Here is a 17,063-nt window from a genome sequence, read left to right as displayed (position 1 = left end):
AGTAACTGATATATTCATCACTGAAAGCAAAGGACGGGCCAGGCGCCAAAGTCCAGCTGCCTGAATTAATCTCCCCGTCATTTAAGCACAGTCTAACAGAAACTAAAGAAATAAAAATTCCTGCTAAAAACAGACACGTAACAAAAGAAATTAATGGCTCAAGTAAACTCTACCAACATTAAAAAATATACATATGTATATATATATATATATATATATAGGTTTAAGAAAAAATATTTTGAGAGGCAAAAGGTGAAGCTCGTTTCGACCCTTATCTGTGGTTATAGGATCAGTTCGGGTGGTCTGGTCAGGATTTGAGGAGGCCTAGAAGCAGATAAAAGAACCTCTGGAGAGAATATCTCTTGTCTGGGTTGGGAAGAGGGAGGTTAGACCACTGTCCCTGCAGCCCGGTTCCAGAGAGGTGGCTGCTGGGTAAAAACCTGCTCAGACATCACTTTCAAATAACAGTTCAAATCTTAGAAATGTTTTAAATGTAAACCTAAGAGGTGTCACACACTTTTTTTTTCTCTTTTACACATACTTATATGAATAATTTATTAATTCACATTTTACAGCTCACAACGAACAATCAGTCTCACCGCATCAATTAATAAAAACATTCAACAGAAAAAAATAAATCCTTCGACCGGTGAAAAACGATGGATCCCAGCCTCACAGTCTCTTCCAACTTTCAACACCACAGAGCTTCCGTCTCGATTAATTAGCAATATATCTTTTTATTTTTTTTAGAAATATGGTCTTATGTGTACTTTTGGTCTCCATTCCCTTGTAGGTAGGAGAACACCTAACCTCCGGCCCTTCATCCGTCCCACAGTTAAATACAGGCTCGGGTGCACTTTTTTTTTTTTTTTGCTGTCACAGAACTGGACCAACTGAAAGTCCTCCTCCGTGGTCCCCCGGATCACCGAGCTCAGTCTTTGGGGAGGAGGGGGGGTGGTTTTCCCACGCTACAAGGACCAGATGAATCTTGCGTCTTTGAAATGTTAATCTGGTTAGATTTTCAGTGAAAAGCATAGAGGAGGAGCAGAATGGTGCAGACGCCGATCACAGAGCCGAGGATGAGAGAGTCCCTTCTCTTCCGCAGGTTGATTCTCTGGATGAGATTGTTGATGGTTGGGAAACGATCTGAGAGGCAAACGTTAAGGAAGATCACAGACATGGGATCCGATTTCCGACAGTAACCTGTAACAAGTATTTCTCTATTAATTCTAAAAAAAAAAAAAATTGAAAAAATAAAAATAAAAACTCTTTAACATAAGGAAAACTGGGGGAAAAAAAGCTATTTGTGAGCATTGAGTTCTGAACAAGCTGCAGTGATTTCAGACCAATAACTGTTGCCTGTACAATTTACCTTGATGGGTCTCTTATTTGGTTCCACACAAACAATAATCACATTTACAGCATAAAGGATACTGGCCAGTGTGTTGACCCTGCTCTGTATGGATTTCAGCACGCCCCTTTGGGAGGTCATGTTCTCCTTGGTCGCCATGGCAATGCTACACAGAGAGACAGACAAAGAGATATGTGGAAAAGTGACAATACTGCACGTGGTCGCTCTCACCAGTAGCCTTAAGTGCCTTCCACTACAAATGAGTCATCATATGGTGGGAAACTGGATTATCGGGAACGTTTCCAGCTAAAAGGAAAAGGACGGCACCATCCGAGGCTCCGAAGTTTCACGCATGTCTAACAGAAAGTGTCCGGTCGATTCCTAGCAACCATCTTTACTTCAAGTATCTTTAAAATATTTTATTTTAGAAGTAGAATTCAAAACAGGTTATGTACAAGTCCCTGGTTTGTTTTTAGGAAGGGAAAAAAAAGGAAACTATCAATGCTAATAAATGGGTGTTACTCCGACAATACTGGACCAGTTGATTTAATCACTGTGTGAGGGAGCCAGCTGGGCTCAATAAAGGAAGTTGAAGATTGTCTGAGATATTCAGCCTCTTTTGCTCTGAAAATAGGGCCTCCGTAACTTTCAGAGTGGGAAAATGCAGCCAGACAGTTGGCAGGAAACATGTGAGGCTCTGTGTTTGCCTTCTCTGGCATCTGTTCCAAACAATCAATAAAAGATACTCAGCACACCTCTGAGCCCTTTTCAGTTTGGAGTTGTCAGAAATCGACGACCACATCGTTAACAATCTTCGGTGACGTAAAACGGGAAGCAAAGTCCTACATACTTCATATTCTTAAATACTGAACAGCATGATGAGAAATTAATGTCAATTTAAAAGTAAAAATGTCAGTTTCCCTATAAACTGTGTATATTTTCCTCAGGAAACAGCTGGTTTTTCATTACAAAAGCAGTGAACAACCAGCATGAACAGTCTGTGTTTCGGTTTGAAATCAATCCCAGCACAATCTGCTGTAATTCAGAACGTGTGGTGGGTGAGATGTGGGCGAGTTTGGGTGTCTGAGGTCACAACATCTCCTGCGGTTGGAGGTTGCTGAGGGGACAGTCCGCAGTCTTGGCCTGGAGCTGCATTTTGGGGATCGTGTTCTCCTCACTCAGTAGGAAACACTTTGCCGACCTCAGCAAACTCGACCTCCCTTTATCTCAGCGTTAACCAGCTCATGAGAATCGTGGCTGGAAGATAAGGAGACACAGCATGCGAGCAGACGGGAGACTGGAGTGCCAGCCACCAGCGACCTGTAACCTGTCGAGTGAATCTAAATAAAGCAACCCAGAGTGCTTTAGAGTCTGCACATCATACTGCAACACCTTCCATCCTCACCAATTAAACAAAATTACAGAAAAAAAAAAACAACCTTTCCTTAATTTCATTACAGCTAAATAAATATGGGAAAATAAGCAGATTAGAGGAGTAAGAAAGATGGAGGGAAACCACACAGCATCTTGCACCATTTCAAGAACTAAATCCCTCAATCAGGCAGCTGCTCGAGCGAGTACCTGAAGAAACACTGCTTACATGACGAAACCACTGGAAAGGAAGGCAGCTGGTAAACCCTGAGCAACATATCAGTAATCTGTGTAGCAGGGAAATGAGACAAAAGAGCAGGGAGATGGATGGTACCAGTAAATCAATGAGGTGGGAGGGAGTTGCTCAGGGCTGCGTGAGAGACAGTTTTCTTTATTTTATGCTCAGAAGACACCGTTTGACAAGCAGCTGGCACCATCCCAAGGCTTTGGTGCACATAAAACTGTCCCAGCTGACTTATCAGTAACAAAAATGAGCAAAGACATGGACAGGTTTATTAAAGTCGGGGATATTTGAGAAATTGATGTGGGAGGAAGTCAGCTGTAACTCTTAACGAGGATTTCAATGCGAATCTGCTGGAAGAGCTAAAAATTCTGCTCATTCATAGCACACTGAGGACAAATTAACACACTGCAGATTAAGTCAAGGCACGCTTGTGTTCTGGATTAAATCTAGGTATATTATGAAGTTACAGCATTTACACAGCACATAAGAAATAAATAAATAAATCAAGATTATCTATATGGCAACAAAAACTGAGAGCAACAGTATTATTCTCCTCTGGGTGCAGGTGGGTCTTCATTTCTTACCATCCTTTCACTGCCATTTCTGCAACACAGTAGCAATTTTATTCAGAGGCTCAGCCCAAACAGGTGTTAGCCTTGATATATTCAAGCCATGTAAGGTCAAGTTTTTCCATTCACAAAGGGAGGCTTCAGAGGGATCAGGAAGTAAATAAAAACCACAGTAAAAAAAAAAGAAAAAAAAGGAGGTTGGGGAGGTTGTGTTTGCAAATAAATGTTAATGAATACACAGGACAGAAAGCAGGCCTTACCTTATTGTGTCATCCATCAGACGGTCTGAGCTACAGAACAGGAGAGAGAGAAAGATGCTGGTCAGATATTGACAGATGCAATTCTAATTCAAAATTGCATCCAGTGTACATTCGGGTCGCAGAACTCCCTGACCTCAGATTGGCAGTCGCACTGCTCAGCGACATGGTGCAGCCCAAACAACTAGATTCACTTTAACGACAGACGTATTAATACAAATGCAGTCTGCAGAGTAAATTTCTGGTGATTTTAGGTATGGAGCAGGCTGCCGTAACAAATTATTTTAAACAGTTTGATGGTTTAATGAGCACCAAGTCATTCCCAGAGGGGATTTTACTGGGCTGCATTATATTCAGTGTTTCTAGCCTCAAAAAATTGGAAGCATCCATCAATACGACGTTTTCCAGTAAACTGCCCTCAACTATGACTTGAAATAACAGTTGTTCAAAAACTAACATGATCAAACTACTGGCAGACTGAACGTACAGTTGTACAGGACTGAATTTCAAGTATAAACGCCAAAACCACAAACAGATGGAAGGTGTTGTTCATTTTTGTTAATTCTCTTGAACCGAGTAAACTCAGATACTTTTATCTCGGAGCCTAAAGATAAATCTCCCGCAGAGATACGTCGATGGCTGCTTTAACCCCAACCCTTCAACAAAAATTACAGGAAGTGAGGGCATTGTTTTTTTCTTGCCCTAAAACCAACCATCTTAAGACTTTTATGTAAACGTTTTTCTCTTGAAATTTAATTTTTAATGTTTACATGCAAAGCTTCTTAATTCTTTTGGATGGTTGATCGATTACAGTTCATGTGCTTCTGAAAATCTAACAATCAAAGACATTGCACATTTCATTTCACTAATTGCGCCTATAAATCTGTGTGTGAGCAGTTCTCCTCATAGTAGCAAAGCAGTGAACAAATGAATACTCAAAGCGGTAAATAGGGCAGTCATTTTTGATTCCTTAAGCCCTGCGGGATTCTAAGAATCAGTGGTGCTCTTTACAGTCGCAACATACCACGATTCAGCGGATTTCATCATCGGGCAGCCTGTATACATGTGGCATGATGGTGCAGCAGATGCCTGCCACACACTGCGGCTGCCAGCGAACTTCTGCCACAGCTAAAACTGCACAGTGTGCGGCAGCTTTTAGAAGTACTGACATACGCAATTCCTAAGATTTCTAGCAAACACAGTTAGGTTGGGCTGCCCCTTCCAAAACTGTGGGTGGCCTGTCCGACTGAACCGTCACACACAGTTGCACTGTGAGCTCTACAGCCTTTTGCTCTTGGATCATAACTCCCAACGCAGGCACCAAACTGTTATTTTTGTCTGAATAAACAACGTGAAGACTGGTTGGCCTTGGATTGTGAAAGCATGCAGGTGCAGAGGAAAACAACAAGTAGATGGTCGGACTGCACAGGAGGAAAAACAGAGATGAATACGGGCGGGTGAAAGCAAAACAGCCACATTAAAGTAGTCTTAAATTAAGGATGAAACTAGTTGGACAGACAGTTCTTCAGCCTTTCATGTATTCTCCCTATAAACCACCAGCCGAACAGGAAAAGAGAGCACTTGGGAACCGAGGTGAGGCATGATTCATGGATTTCTGATCTGCAGTTATGAAATAGGGCAAAAAAAAAATCATGCTTTGTTCTCAAAGATCACCAGTTCACTGCTGCTACGGGTGGGACAGACTCTGCTGTCATATGAGCTATCCTGTGGTTTCAGCTTTGAATGGGTTCCCTTCGTTTCTCCTCACCAGATGTGTTTTGCTGCAGTCATTAAATTGCTCATTAGCTTCAAGCAAATTGCCAGTCCCAGTGTGATGAATGAACCCACACTAACCACATGCCGCCTTGCTTTTTTTTTTTTCATTTTCTAAAAACCATTCACAAGCAAATGGACACAGAATCCAACAGACTGCTTGCCGCTGTGCTCACTTTATATTTGAACTGCATCAATATGCTAAAATATCACAAACTACATGAAAGCTATGGGAAATTGCCACGAAAAATAAATCCCCTGGTTTTCTAGATCTTTGGCTGTCAGGAGGGCATTAGGACAACTAACAGGAGAGCATGTATCGTGCTTTTCTCATAGCTGAGAAATGTTGGAGTTAAATTTGGCAGACGCAGCTCTACTGAGGAAATAACAACAGCAGAACATGACTGCTCATTCAAAATTTAAGAGGGCCGGTGAGAATTCTCCGATGCTATGCTGATGAATTTGTTCACCAGCCATGAACTAGTTCTGATCCAGTCTGGAAGTCCCAGCTGGCTTCAAAAAAATGTCTCATTAAGGTTTGGGGTGGAGACAACCCCAGTCACTGAAAGCACAGCGCTGTCTTTTGAGACTAGTTGCTGCCACCGAGTTTGAGAGGAGTAAATAGCTTTCATGAAACAGTAAAAATGGCTCACTTTCAACATTTCATGTTTTTTTCTCCTTCTATTGTGAATAAAATATTAATTTATGAGATTTGCAAATCATCGCCTTTCATTTTCATCTAAATGTCATACAGCATTCCACCTTTGGGGTGAACTGGGGTTGGACGTAGTTAATAAAAACATCTTAAGCGAACTCTTTGTGAGTACCGCTCTGTCGAGCTGGCCTTCAGAACACTGAGACAAACAAGAGGATCGGCCCAGTAAATTAAAAAGAAATATGTACGCTTCTTTGGAAACATTCGTGTAAATCCTGGCAACAGCTGAAGAGACCGAGACACATAGCAAAAAATAATAGAAGTGGTCACAAATCAAAGCTAAAAGCTGGATGATATGTATGCTGGATCTGGTAAATATATAATGTTGTTTACACCACATCACATGGTGGGCTACTACCACGGAAAGGCCGTCAAAAGTTGGACCATAACAGAAATCTAAGTGAATAATACAGCAATTTGGACAGAAGAAATACAGACACTTTGAAAGGTTAAGCCTATTATTCCAGAAGATAAGCACAAAAAAACATTTGATTGCCTGAACGGAGCCAAATGGCAGATTACAAACACATTAGTGACGGATTGAGTGGTGTTGCTGTCTGAAATAAATTGCATATGAATCCCTCAGCTTTGTTGTTGCCGGTTCAGATGGATCAGACAACACCCTGCAACTGGACTGGTGAGAAGCTGGGAGCATTTTTCTCCTCTAAAAGGCCAGAGCGGCAAAGCATAAAAACTCTTCAGACCCACTAAAGTCCATCTGAAATATGAGCTGCTCACACTAGCATAGCAATAAATGGTGAACAATCGCTATCATGTCATACCAGGGAAGTGCAGCTGCAATGTATAAACCACTTTGTTTGGGCTAGTCAGCGGCTGCTTTTAGCGCATTCAGAAAAGCCATTTAGGTTATTACCTCCTTATCCAACGTGCTTCGCTATGAACAAAACCCTTAAATTAACCGACACAAAATGGTTCCATATGCAATTTCATATGCTTGTTGAGTAAAGCTCTAAATTAACCTCAATACTCTCCAAACTGATTCTGAAGTAAACAAGAAAGAGAGAAGGAGGGCCAGCACTTAACCATGAATCCTCAGAACACGATTAAATAAGCAAATCTGGAAGCTGGCAGCTCAGACCAAACTTCTCAAACTGGGCAAGAGGCCAGTAAGACAAAAAGCAGGAGCAAGACTCAGCCAGGAAAACAAGATCAACAGAGAGAAATCAAAAGATAAAGAGCGCATCTAGTTTCAGAGAGATTTTATCACACTCAAACAAACAGAAACTGCAGGAAGTAAGACAGAGAGAGGGTTCCATGTAATCTTTCAAGGTGAAAAGGTGAGATTGAATGCAGCATTAAGGCTTTTAGAACTAAACTTACAAGGATGTATAATTGGGACTAATTGCCCATACCTATGCCAATGCCTACTGTATATTACATTAAATCTAATAGAGTTTAAACAAACTGTCAAATTCAGGTAATTGTGTATCAGTAAGATGTGAAACACAAAGTCCTTATCAGAGCAACCACTACCATTACAGCTGTTCCAACATCAACTTTTAATGGACCGGCCCCTCCCTCCCTCTAGTTTATTCATGGAGACCGAGCAGAGCAAGCTGGAAAAAAAAACAAAACAAAAAAAAAAACAACAACAGATGAACGAGGTTGTAGAAAGAGAAAGTGAAGAGGCAGCGAAAAATCAGCAGCTCCAATAACAGTAACTAAATCTGTCCATTGTTACGCCTTTCTGTTGGGCGTTTGAGCAAACCGCGACAACTATTCCTGCTGTACAACTCGAAGTCAACAGATTTCATGGGTTCTTCTGGATTTTACACCTGAAACGACTGAAACAGGCCGGTGGAAATAAAACGTCGGGAATACTCCACCAATCAGAAATGTTCAATGCCGCAAGCCCCCATCCCAAAGGTTCTGGGTAGTCTCTGAAAGTACTGCACCTTACCAGGGCGGTTTACTGGGCTGATATTTCTCCATGGAGCTCTTTTTAGCTCCTGGTTCCTGCGGTTGAAATGGAGGGGGGCCCAAGGAAAAGACCCACCTAAAGGAGTCAGGACCTGCAAAAGGTTCCTGCTGCAGAAGTGCAGCTCATAATGGGACTTGCAAACGCTTTACTTGACACCTGAGGTTAATATACGTGAGGGGAAAATGCATATAAATAATTTGTCAAAAGGCTGAACTTCACTGTCAGTGCGGAATGCGTGCCATTGGATCGGATTAATGGCTAAATTACAATAAAATGGAGTTATTCGGTTCACGTAGACACCTTAATCTAACAAGAAATCACATCGGATTACATGCGATCGAATTAAGACCCCGAGATAAGCGTTCTGCGCATGCTCGAGACTTTTTCCCGCGATCGTCACCTGGAAGTCGAAGGAGACGATATTACTGTCATTGTCACCGCCGTCAGAAAGAAACAAACAAGGCAATGGAGTTTATGCCATAACCATGCTCATCACAAATGTAGAGGGACGTAGCTTCATCCTGCTCTTCGTTCGCCATTTTTCTCGAATGCCTGAGTTTTGTTGTCGTCGGTGGTGAAGACGTCAACCGGAAGTGGCTCTATTAGCGATAGTTGAAATGGGTACAGCGCTACCTATGTACTGTGGTATTGCATGCTTTGTGCCAGTGATTCGATTCATTCACCGCCATATATCCAAGGAAAATTACCCTCGCTCAGATAAGGAGCATAACCCAACTATAGCTATAGCCGATATAGTGTGGTGCAAATATTTGGAAAAAAGAAAAAGAGAGAAAAAAAAAAAAAAAAAAAAAAGGACCATGAAAATGCTGCTAAACTAATGCCTTTAAACTCGGTTCCCTTTTTAAGCATCTGTTCTCTTCCTTCACAGAGTTATCAGATCATTGCTCTGGCAGCACAACACATTCCATCCCTTTTCTCTTCAGGCCCTCCTCCCGGTTTTATGGCCATAAAAAGGATCAATCAAGCGTAACTCGATCTTCTTCAGTCTCCTCTTCCCCCTCCCATCTGTGCCAGCGACTGGGGAAAACCCTTTAATATGGGCTGTGGTTTAATAAGATAATGTCATTGTCAATATCCTGATGACTTCTACTGGATTAACACAAGTGCTTTGGTGCTGGGAATGCAAGTGGCCGTGGTGAGCTTGAGGGCGTTTTGCACTAAAGTTTTATTGTAATACAGCCGTGCAAGACAGCAATAAAAGGAGCGGTCGTACCGTTCGTGTGTTTCTTTCACTGATGTGAGATGATGTCTTCATAAATACTTCGATTAGGGGTTTGGGGATCCGTTTGAATCCGAAACTATTAAAATCTTCCATGTCCCACATGTTGCTGGTTATGTGGTGATGGACTGGCAACCTGTCCAGGGTGTACCCTGCCTCTCGCCCAATGACAGCTGAGATAGGTTGCAGCCCCGCCCCCCGCAACCCTACATTGGATTAAGTGGGTATAGAAAATAGATGGATGAATGGTTATGTGGTGAAGGAGATGCAAACAGCAACTGTAGAGTTGCCATCTTTTAATAAATCAGAGTTTTCCTCAAAATCTACTTCATGAACATATAAAATGTCGTTTTTAAATTTGTTCCCTGACCAAAAAAGATCCTCTGTATAACACCATAAACCTCTTCATTGTAAAGAAGAAAAAAAAAAAAAAAAAGTGTCAGAGCAGGTAAAAGCCTACTCATGCATGAGCGATTGTCTTTTATGGGAATAACTGTGGCATAGCTCCTTTGAAAACTTGAAACGGGTCACGATCACAAAGCCGGACGTGGGTTAAAACAAAATGCTTTGTCCAAATAAACAGATGGGGTCATCAAACCTGAGCAATGGAAAAAAACTCTTCTGTTGCTTTTGTGCATTTTGGTTGAGCGTGCGACCTGCTGACATTCAATTTTGCCTTCCACACAGGGTGCATGTCACACCTCTCTCTCACACTCACACACACACAAAGGTTTCACAAAACAACAACATGCTGTTCTGTGTTTCTTCCAACTTAGCCAAATGATAACAGGTAACTGGAGTTTGTGATTTAAACTATTGTGCAGTAATAAGAAAACGCATAACTTTAAGATGCAAAGTAATGCAATGAAGCAAAAATTTTTTATAAAATACATCTTGCGAAATACAGAATGAAAGGGTTTGTCTCAAAACCAGGGAACCAATGACTGTTAATGTACATCACCTTGATCCTGAAATGCGATGCAAATTGAAAAAACTTGATTTGAAAATAAATGTATAAAAAATTAAGTTCTAAGGATGCCGGGGTTTCAGAGCTAAGCATCAGTTACGGTAATGATCTGCAGTGTTCTTCCAAAGAAGCGGCCACTGCTTCTCCGGGAAAGGCTGTACAGCTCTGGCAAGAGGAGTTTTATTCTGAGAACAGCGGAGGTTGAAATTCTAACGCTAACTAACAAAATGTCCTTAAAAACTCGGCTAAATTCAGTCGGGATGACTCCAGATCTGTGGCATTAGTGGCAGAGAAAGGGACTGCGAGCTTACTTTCTCAGATGCTCGTGCTCCTTGAGGAAAAGCTCCGTTCTTCTGTTGTTGACCCCAGAGCCACTCTTGTATGTCCTGAAAAGACAAAAGGGTCAAAACATGACTCTCGTTTTCAATCAATGATCAAATTAATTAAAGTTTTGCATTTATTTAATGTAAGAACACACTCTAAGCAGAAAGGCATTTTTATACATATAGTCAATCCAAGTCAACAGATGAGAGCAGATAATGAACAAAGTCTTAAGATCCTGATAAACTGCGGTAAGTTTAACTGTGAAATCTGTAAGTTTTGGAACAGAGGCATCCGAGTAGGTACCCTTGTAGCTTTTACAGTTACCACCTCGTCTTTTTTCACTGTGGTGACCTGGTGGAGCTTTGCTGGTGCACGCAAACTACCCGAGAGGAATGTATCAGGTCCACTGACAAAAAGCTTTTATTATCACCGGTGTTTTAACAGCAGTGTGCGAGTACCACTGCACTGAGCCGTTAAATGAAAGATACAGCTGGTAAAATAATACTGTTGGTTGGATGTGACGGCACCATAGACGTTGTGCTATTGGAGAAACAGTAACAAAAACCAACATATTCGTCTCTTAAACGTTATGGGAGCAACACAGTCAAAGTTAATAGATGGGCTGTTGCACCACTCACTGGGCAAAGACATCACAGCCGTTCTCCTCTGCCTGATGCAACTCTAGCCATCAGCATCCTTGAACAGCTGACTAGCCTGTACTCTCCAGGGTTTCTAGTCATTTAACTCAGTCCCGCCTTCCTGTTGAACGAGAATAAGATAAAAGAGCACGGAGGGAGGGAGAACTGTGCACACACACATGCTATACCATTAAGGTCCAACCCCACCCAGCTAGCAGCAAGCACACCGAGAACAAATGCGCCTCCTTCATCCCAAGTGCACTATACAATGCCAGTGAATGGGGAAGATGTATAGTGTACACGCAGCCCACATCACAGTGGTAGCCTTGAGCCGAGGCTGGTTACCCCAGCAGCAGGGCTGATGCGTTTGCAGGGCTTCAACCGCCTGTACCGACAGCCAGCTTCATCACTCCGGCAAGGCTTTTTAAAAGGGCACTAATGTAAATCACAAGCGAGCTGTCATTTTTGTTGCTGACATTTAGAATCAAAGCAGGAGCAGACCAAGCGTTATGTCTGACCTCAGCTCTCCTCCTGCTGCTTTTATTATGAATGACACAGCTGCACTCAAGAAATGCGTGTCGGTGTAAGATTGGGGGCAGAGGATGTTTTTGTCGACAGAGTCTGGAAGCAAACTGCATGATATTGATGAAAGATTTGAACAAAATGGCACATTGCTCCTTTGACGTTTGCACAAATGAGCTGGTGTGCACCCTTTATTCTAATCAGCATGGATTTTTGGGTTTCTGCAGCATAAACAACCCTCACTGTTGTCAGGTTTAATCTATGGCCAAGATCTCTGCTGCCCTCTGCCTGAGAGACAGGAATAAAAAGCCTCAGCTGTAGCAGCAGAAATCTCAATCACAGATCAAGACCCAATTATTCAATAAAATTATCACTTCATTTAATCCGCCAAACTGATTTTACTCCGTTATATATTCTACAGAACATCACATTTTGAGTCTCTGTGTCTGCGACACAGGGAAACTAATCCTGCTGTTTTTAATACATTTTGTGCCGTGTCATTAATACCGTTTAAAACTACTAAGTAAACTTGAATCAAATATGTCACTGATTTCCTGAGTGCACTCTGATCATTTCAGTGGCGTTGTTGGCGTTTACAGTCGAGCTGAGTCATAGTACTGTCTGTTTTCACAAGCTCAAAGGCAGTCAAGCACATATGGCGACTTTAAGGTATGAAGAAGATGCTACTTTTATATCATCCCAAGTCCTCTCTTTTTACTTGGTTCCTTATCAGCAGAAATCAATGAGGGAGCCTTTATGAGCAAATTGCTTTTCAAATGAAAAGCCCTCGTGTATACCAGGACTCTAATCTCGCTGCACTGCGACATAACAGCAACTGCCCACCAGCATACATAAAAGAGCGTGCGTCTATTGCAATCATTTGATAAATAATCAAAACCTTTTAGCACTCTGACCAAAATCTAGCAAGAAGGCTGTGGTTTGGAAAATCCCAGCCACCGTCTGCTCTTGGAAAGCTGCTTTAACTCGACACTCTACTCCATCACTCAGGTCAAAACGGTTTCCTCCTGCAACAAGATTTTATGGCGTGGCGTGAGTGGAGTTCCTTTCTACAATGTTATCAGACACTTCTAATAACAATCTGAGAGTGTCATTTGAAAATACATGCACTTTACTATGTATTACATGTACTATGTATTAAATCGCAGGGGTTAAACATGTAAATCCTGTACCTGTAAGCTCTAACGGTTCCGGTCGAGCGTCAAACTAACAACACCACTAACGCGTCTTTGTTTTTAGCAACACTGCGGAATTTGCGGAATCCACTCAGAGGTGCGCATATAGTCGATTTTATAGACATTTCAAAATGACCCAAAACAGCTGAGGAGCGTGAGCGGTGCAGCTTTTTAGCAACTAAGTTCCAGCGCATTCGCAAATGGTCTTTCGGATTCCTCTAAACGTTAAATCACCTCCACATTTTCTATCGAAAAGTGCGTCACAGCCTGAACAGCTGCTGAAAACCTGAAGTATTTGCCACAAGCACAATGTTTCACAAGTAAAAAAAAAATAAAAAATTTAAGGAATTAAATGATTATACAGCGAAGCCAGAGGCCTTCAGTCGTTAAAAGGGTTAAACGTGAGAAGAAGCAAAAAAAAGCTTCTAATTCAGCATTAAGTAACTTCGGCTCTGTGGAACATGTGTGCCTCCAGGAGGCCTCTGCAGACATCTGCATCCTTGATAGATGGAATGGGATCAATAGGAATCCTGCAGTGCTCACCGTAAGCTTACTGCTGCGTCCTGCAGATCAATATACCATTACAAAAAAAAAAAAAACAAGAGTCATGCTCAGGAGGAGCCTCCTACTCATTCACAACTGAGCCAATCTGAAGAGAGGGCACACATTCTCAACACGAGGCCAAATGAGCCATGAATCTTCAAAGTTTTCAATAGACAACATTTTTCAAGAGCGTGCCAAGTGGAAGTCGAGCTTCAAATATCCCCACAAGCAACCAAGTCTACGGCGACTGAGCTCTGTGAAAAATACCTGGTGCTTTTTATTCCTCAACACCCACTTAGATCAAAACCCAAGCAAGGCAGTAAGACATGACACGACTAATACATTAGGTGCAATTTAATGGATAGGTACTCACTCGATATCTTTCCTCACAGACCCTAGAAGGTCTTCCCTTTCTCGGATGGCCAGAAAGTTGCCCTTCGTTTTGTGGAATTCATGCGTGTAATCCTGAGTGGAATGTAAATGAGATTGAAAAAGCAGAAGGGTGAGGGAATAATAATAAAAAAAATTTTAAAAAGAAAAGTACACACAAGAGGACAAAGTGGAATCGTTGAAGTGCTAATTAGCATATTTCTGTGAATTTTAACCACAGAGTGTTTACAAAGAAAAGCAAGATGTGAAGCAAATCCAGAAAATAGAGAAAGCGGAAGAACAAGAAGAATAACGATTAAGTGTGTAATCAGGGAGCAAACCTGTAGAATGTCTCTGTGTCTCTGGAGCGTGTGCATGAGCGCAGCATTGAGAGAAGCTGAGCCCGGGGTGTTCGTGTACTCGGCCATCTTATCGTTCACTGCAGTCAGCTGAGAGAGACGTGAAAGATTAGGGAGACGGATCGATGGAAATCCCAGGAAACCGTAAAGATGGAGGCCAATATCAACACCAAAGTAACCAACAATAATCACACAACACATGTCAAGCTGAGGATTTACTGCTCAGGTTATATGCCAAATCATCAGTTACATCAGTGACTTTTTATCCACATTCCTTGATGTCATATTTTAATATTCCTTGTTTTTTTTGTCTCCCTTCCCCACCCTTCTCTGGCAACTTACATAAAAGAAGTGACTTACTTTGGCCAGCAGCTGCTCGATTTCCACTGACATGGTGTCAAACATCCTGTCCTGGGTGGAGTTGTTTAGCAGTGGGGTGGTGTCTGAACTGGAGAGTCACCAGGAAGGAAAAACAATTAGAAAGTCAACTTAATACCATTTGGCAGATTACGGACGGGTTATTTCTACAATAAAATTATACACTGATGAGATCAAATGATTAACTGAGATATTATAAAGGATTGTAAATGATGTGACTAATCTTTTCTGCACGGATTCGAAAGCACTTAGAAATTAAGTTCGAAATTGAATGAGTAGTTAGAAATTACTCAGACAACTTGAAATGAGTATTGTTATCTTTAGATGTTTTATTAATTAACACCATCAACATTAAAACCACAGCAGTGATCACATAGTTGTCCTCTAGAAAACAATCAATGCTGCCTCCATACACAGATCCCATACGTTTACTTATATCAAATAACATCAGTAGGTACACATGTTGCCAAATGCTGCATTTGGCACGTTTCCATAACTTGTGTAGAGTGAATCACCTTGGTTGTGTTTTGTATGGCTGCAGTAAACAAGAGGATGAGGCCAAATTAATCTAAACTGAACGAACAGGGGCATCCAAACTTTATATATGGAAGAAAATTTTGAGTTCTGATTATTTTTTTCACGTGAGCAAGTATCAGCCAGTTCTACCCTCTAATGGCAGAAACAGTTCAACATTTATGTGATCACTGGTGGGAGTTAAATGTTTGGTGTGGCTGACGTTTTTCACCTCAAAGCTGCTTCCGTCTCCTCTCATTAACTCTCGTCTTTAACGTGCAAAGTGAACATTTTCATGAATGTGTGTTGAATTTAGCCGTTTTCGTCAAGCTTCTCTAATGAGCAATTTGGGGATGCATGCGAGTTATTTTACAAATGTTTCATCCTTTTGGGGTTTTTTCCTAGCAATATTAAAAAAACTCAAATGTTAAGGACTTTTTGAACCTTCTAGAATGATCAATAAATGATGCAATCATTTTCCTGGTCGTTAAATTAGCCTCAAATTAAAAATACTTGAATGACTAGATAATTTGTATTTTATCTAACTGTCAATTCAGTCTCAAAGGATATTCAGTTTCAAGCAGTTTTCCACTATCAACATCAACAAAACAGCAGTAACCAGAGAGGCTTATCAGGTTAACAGTTTATTTTCCATTGAGGCCACAGCTGCTTTGCATGATTTCCTATGATCTGCTATGCATCATTTGAAAATGCTACAGACTGTGCAGAGAAAATTAAAAGACTTAATCTTACGTGTCTCCTCGACGTCCATCCCTGGAGCTGCTGTAGGTGGTGCACAGTTTACTGAAGGAGACCAGTTTCAGGTCAAGTTCATTCTCCAACTGTCTGGCCTGCTTTCGCAGATCTGTAACACAAGCACAGCTGTAGTTACCGACCATTTCCCAGATCGGGATCCAGAAGCTATAATGAGTTGTATACATTATATACTGTATAAAGAAGGCGTGGCAGAAGTGCAAATTAATATGTCAAAAGTAAATGTATAAAACAGGCATCTGTGTCAATCACGAATAGCATATGTTTGCCACCGACTAAGTCGATTTTCTCCAAATAAGGATCATTTGCATGTTAGCCCCCCCAAAAAGCAGAGCATTTGAAATAGTTGGCACACTATTTAACACTGGCACCACAGCTGACATCACAGCTGACTGAAAGCTTAAGCCAAAGCAATAGCAACAAAAGTGTGCAACGAGTGGCTAACTTCCATCAAGATGGTATGAACCAAGTAATAAAATGTGGAAATGTGCATGTGCTCATTGGCATCTTAGTAGTTTACAGCCAGCACTTGGTGCTACAAGCTGAGGAGCAGTTTAAAGGAACGACACAGATTTAACAGCTTAAGGAGTAACATGTACTTCAGTTAGCCAAGTTAGCTAGCTAGCTTGTTTGGGGCTAACTAGTTGTTGTAAAGGCACGTATACGTTTAAATCACGATAGTAAGACCCAACCACGCAGTGACACTGACAAATGAAGTCCTGACATTATAAGCACGACACTCAATGTGGCGAAAGTACCGTTAATTGTAAACTGGATAGAGATGTTTGCTCTTTACCTTCCCAATAGTTGCTGCTTCCTATTCCTGCCATCTTTGTTGTTCTGCGACGTCACCAACTTGAAGTGTGGGTCACGTGTCAGCGGAAGACGAACGTGGAGAGTTTTTATCGCCCTCAACGAGACTGTCAGGTATGACACCAACTACCAGCACGAAGGCTGTCCACAGCTCAGATAATGCACAGTCAGGTTGAATTAACATTTTCTAGGCTGAGTACAAAAAAAT

The 17,063-nt window shown here is 41.5% G+C and overlaps 1 protein-coding gene across 1 annotated transcript; it reads right to left on the bottom strand.

The window, feature by feature from the left end:
* Nucleotides 1-541: 541 nt before the first annotated feature.
* Nucleotides 542-16,927, bottom strand: gosr1 (golgi SNAP receptor complex member 1). The gene is made up of 9 exons (XM_072392541.1): nucleotides 16,839-16,927; nucleotides 16,022-16,133; nucleotides 14,738-14,825; nucleotides 14,360-14,467; nucleotides 14,023-14,114; nucleotides 10,741-10,815; nucleotides 3,796-3,825; nucleotides 1,435-1,517; nucleotides 542-1,146 (listed from the first exon to the last, which is right to left on the bottom strand). The coding sequence occupies exons 1-9, from the start codon at nucleotides 16,870-16,872 to the stop codon at nucleotides 1,022-1,024; spliced, it is 747 nt and encodes a 248-aa protein (XP_072248642.1). The 5' UTR covers nucleotides 16,873-16,927; the 3' UTR covers nucleotides 542-1,021.
* Between the last annotated feature and the right edge of the window lie 136 nt (nucleotides 16,928-17,063).

This window comes from Leuresthes tenuis, unplaced genomic scaffold, assembly GCF_036924035.1.
Source record: "Leuresthes tenuis unplaced genomic scaffold, fLeuTen1.0.hap1 SCAF_9, whole genome shotgun sequence".
NCBI lineage: Eukaryota > Metazoa > Chordata > Actinopteri > Atheriniformes > Atherinopsidae > Leuresthes > Leuresthes tenuis.
Note: the sequence above shows the minus strand (reverse complement) of the source record. Positions and strands in the feature narration are given on the sequence as shown.

What these genes read in the sequence shown, in the direction of transcription:
- gosr1 (XM_072392541.1), bottom strand. Translation starts at nt 16,872, where the DNA reads ATGGCAGGAATAGGAAGCAGCAACTATTGGGAAG. An exon ending in TCGAGCAGCTGCTGGCCAAA is followed by an intron (nt 14,468 to 14,737) that starts GTAAGTCACTTC and finishes CGTCTCTCTCAG; the next exon opens with CTGACTGCAGTGAACGATAA. An exon ending in CAGGGTCAACACACTGGCCA is followed by an intron (nt 1,147 to 1,434) that starts GTATCCTTTATG and finishes TTTGCCTCTCAG; the next exon opens with ATCGTTTCCCAACCATCAAC.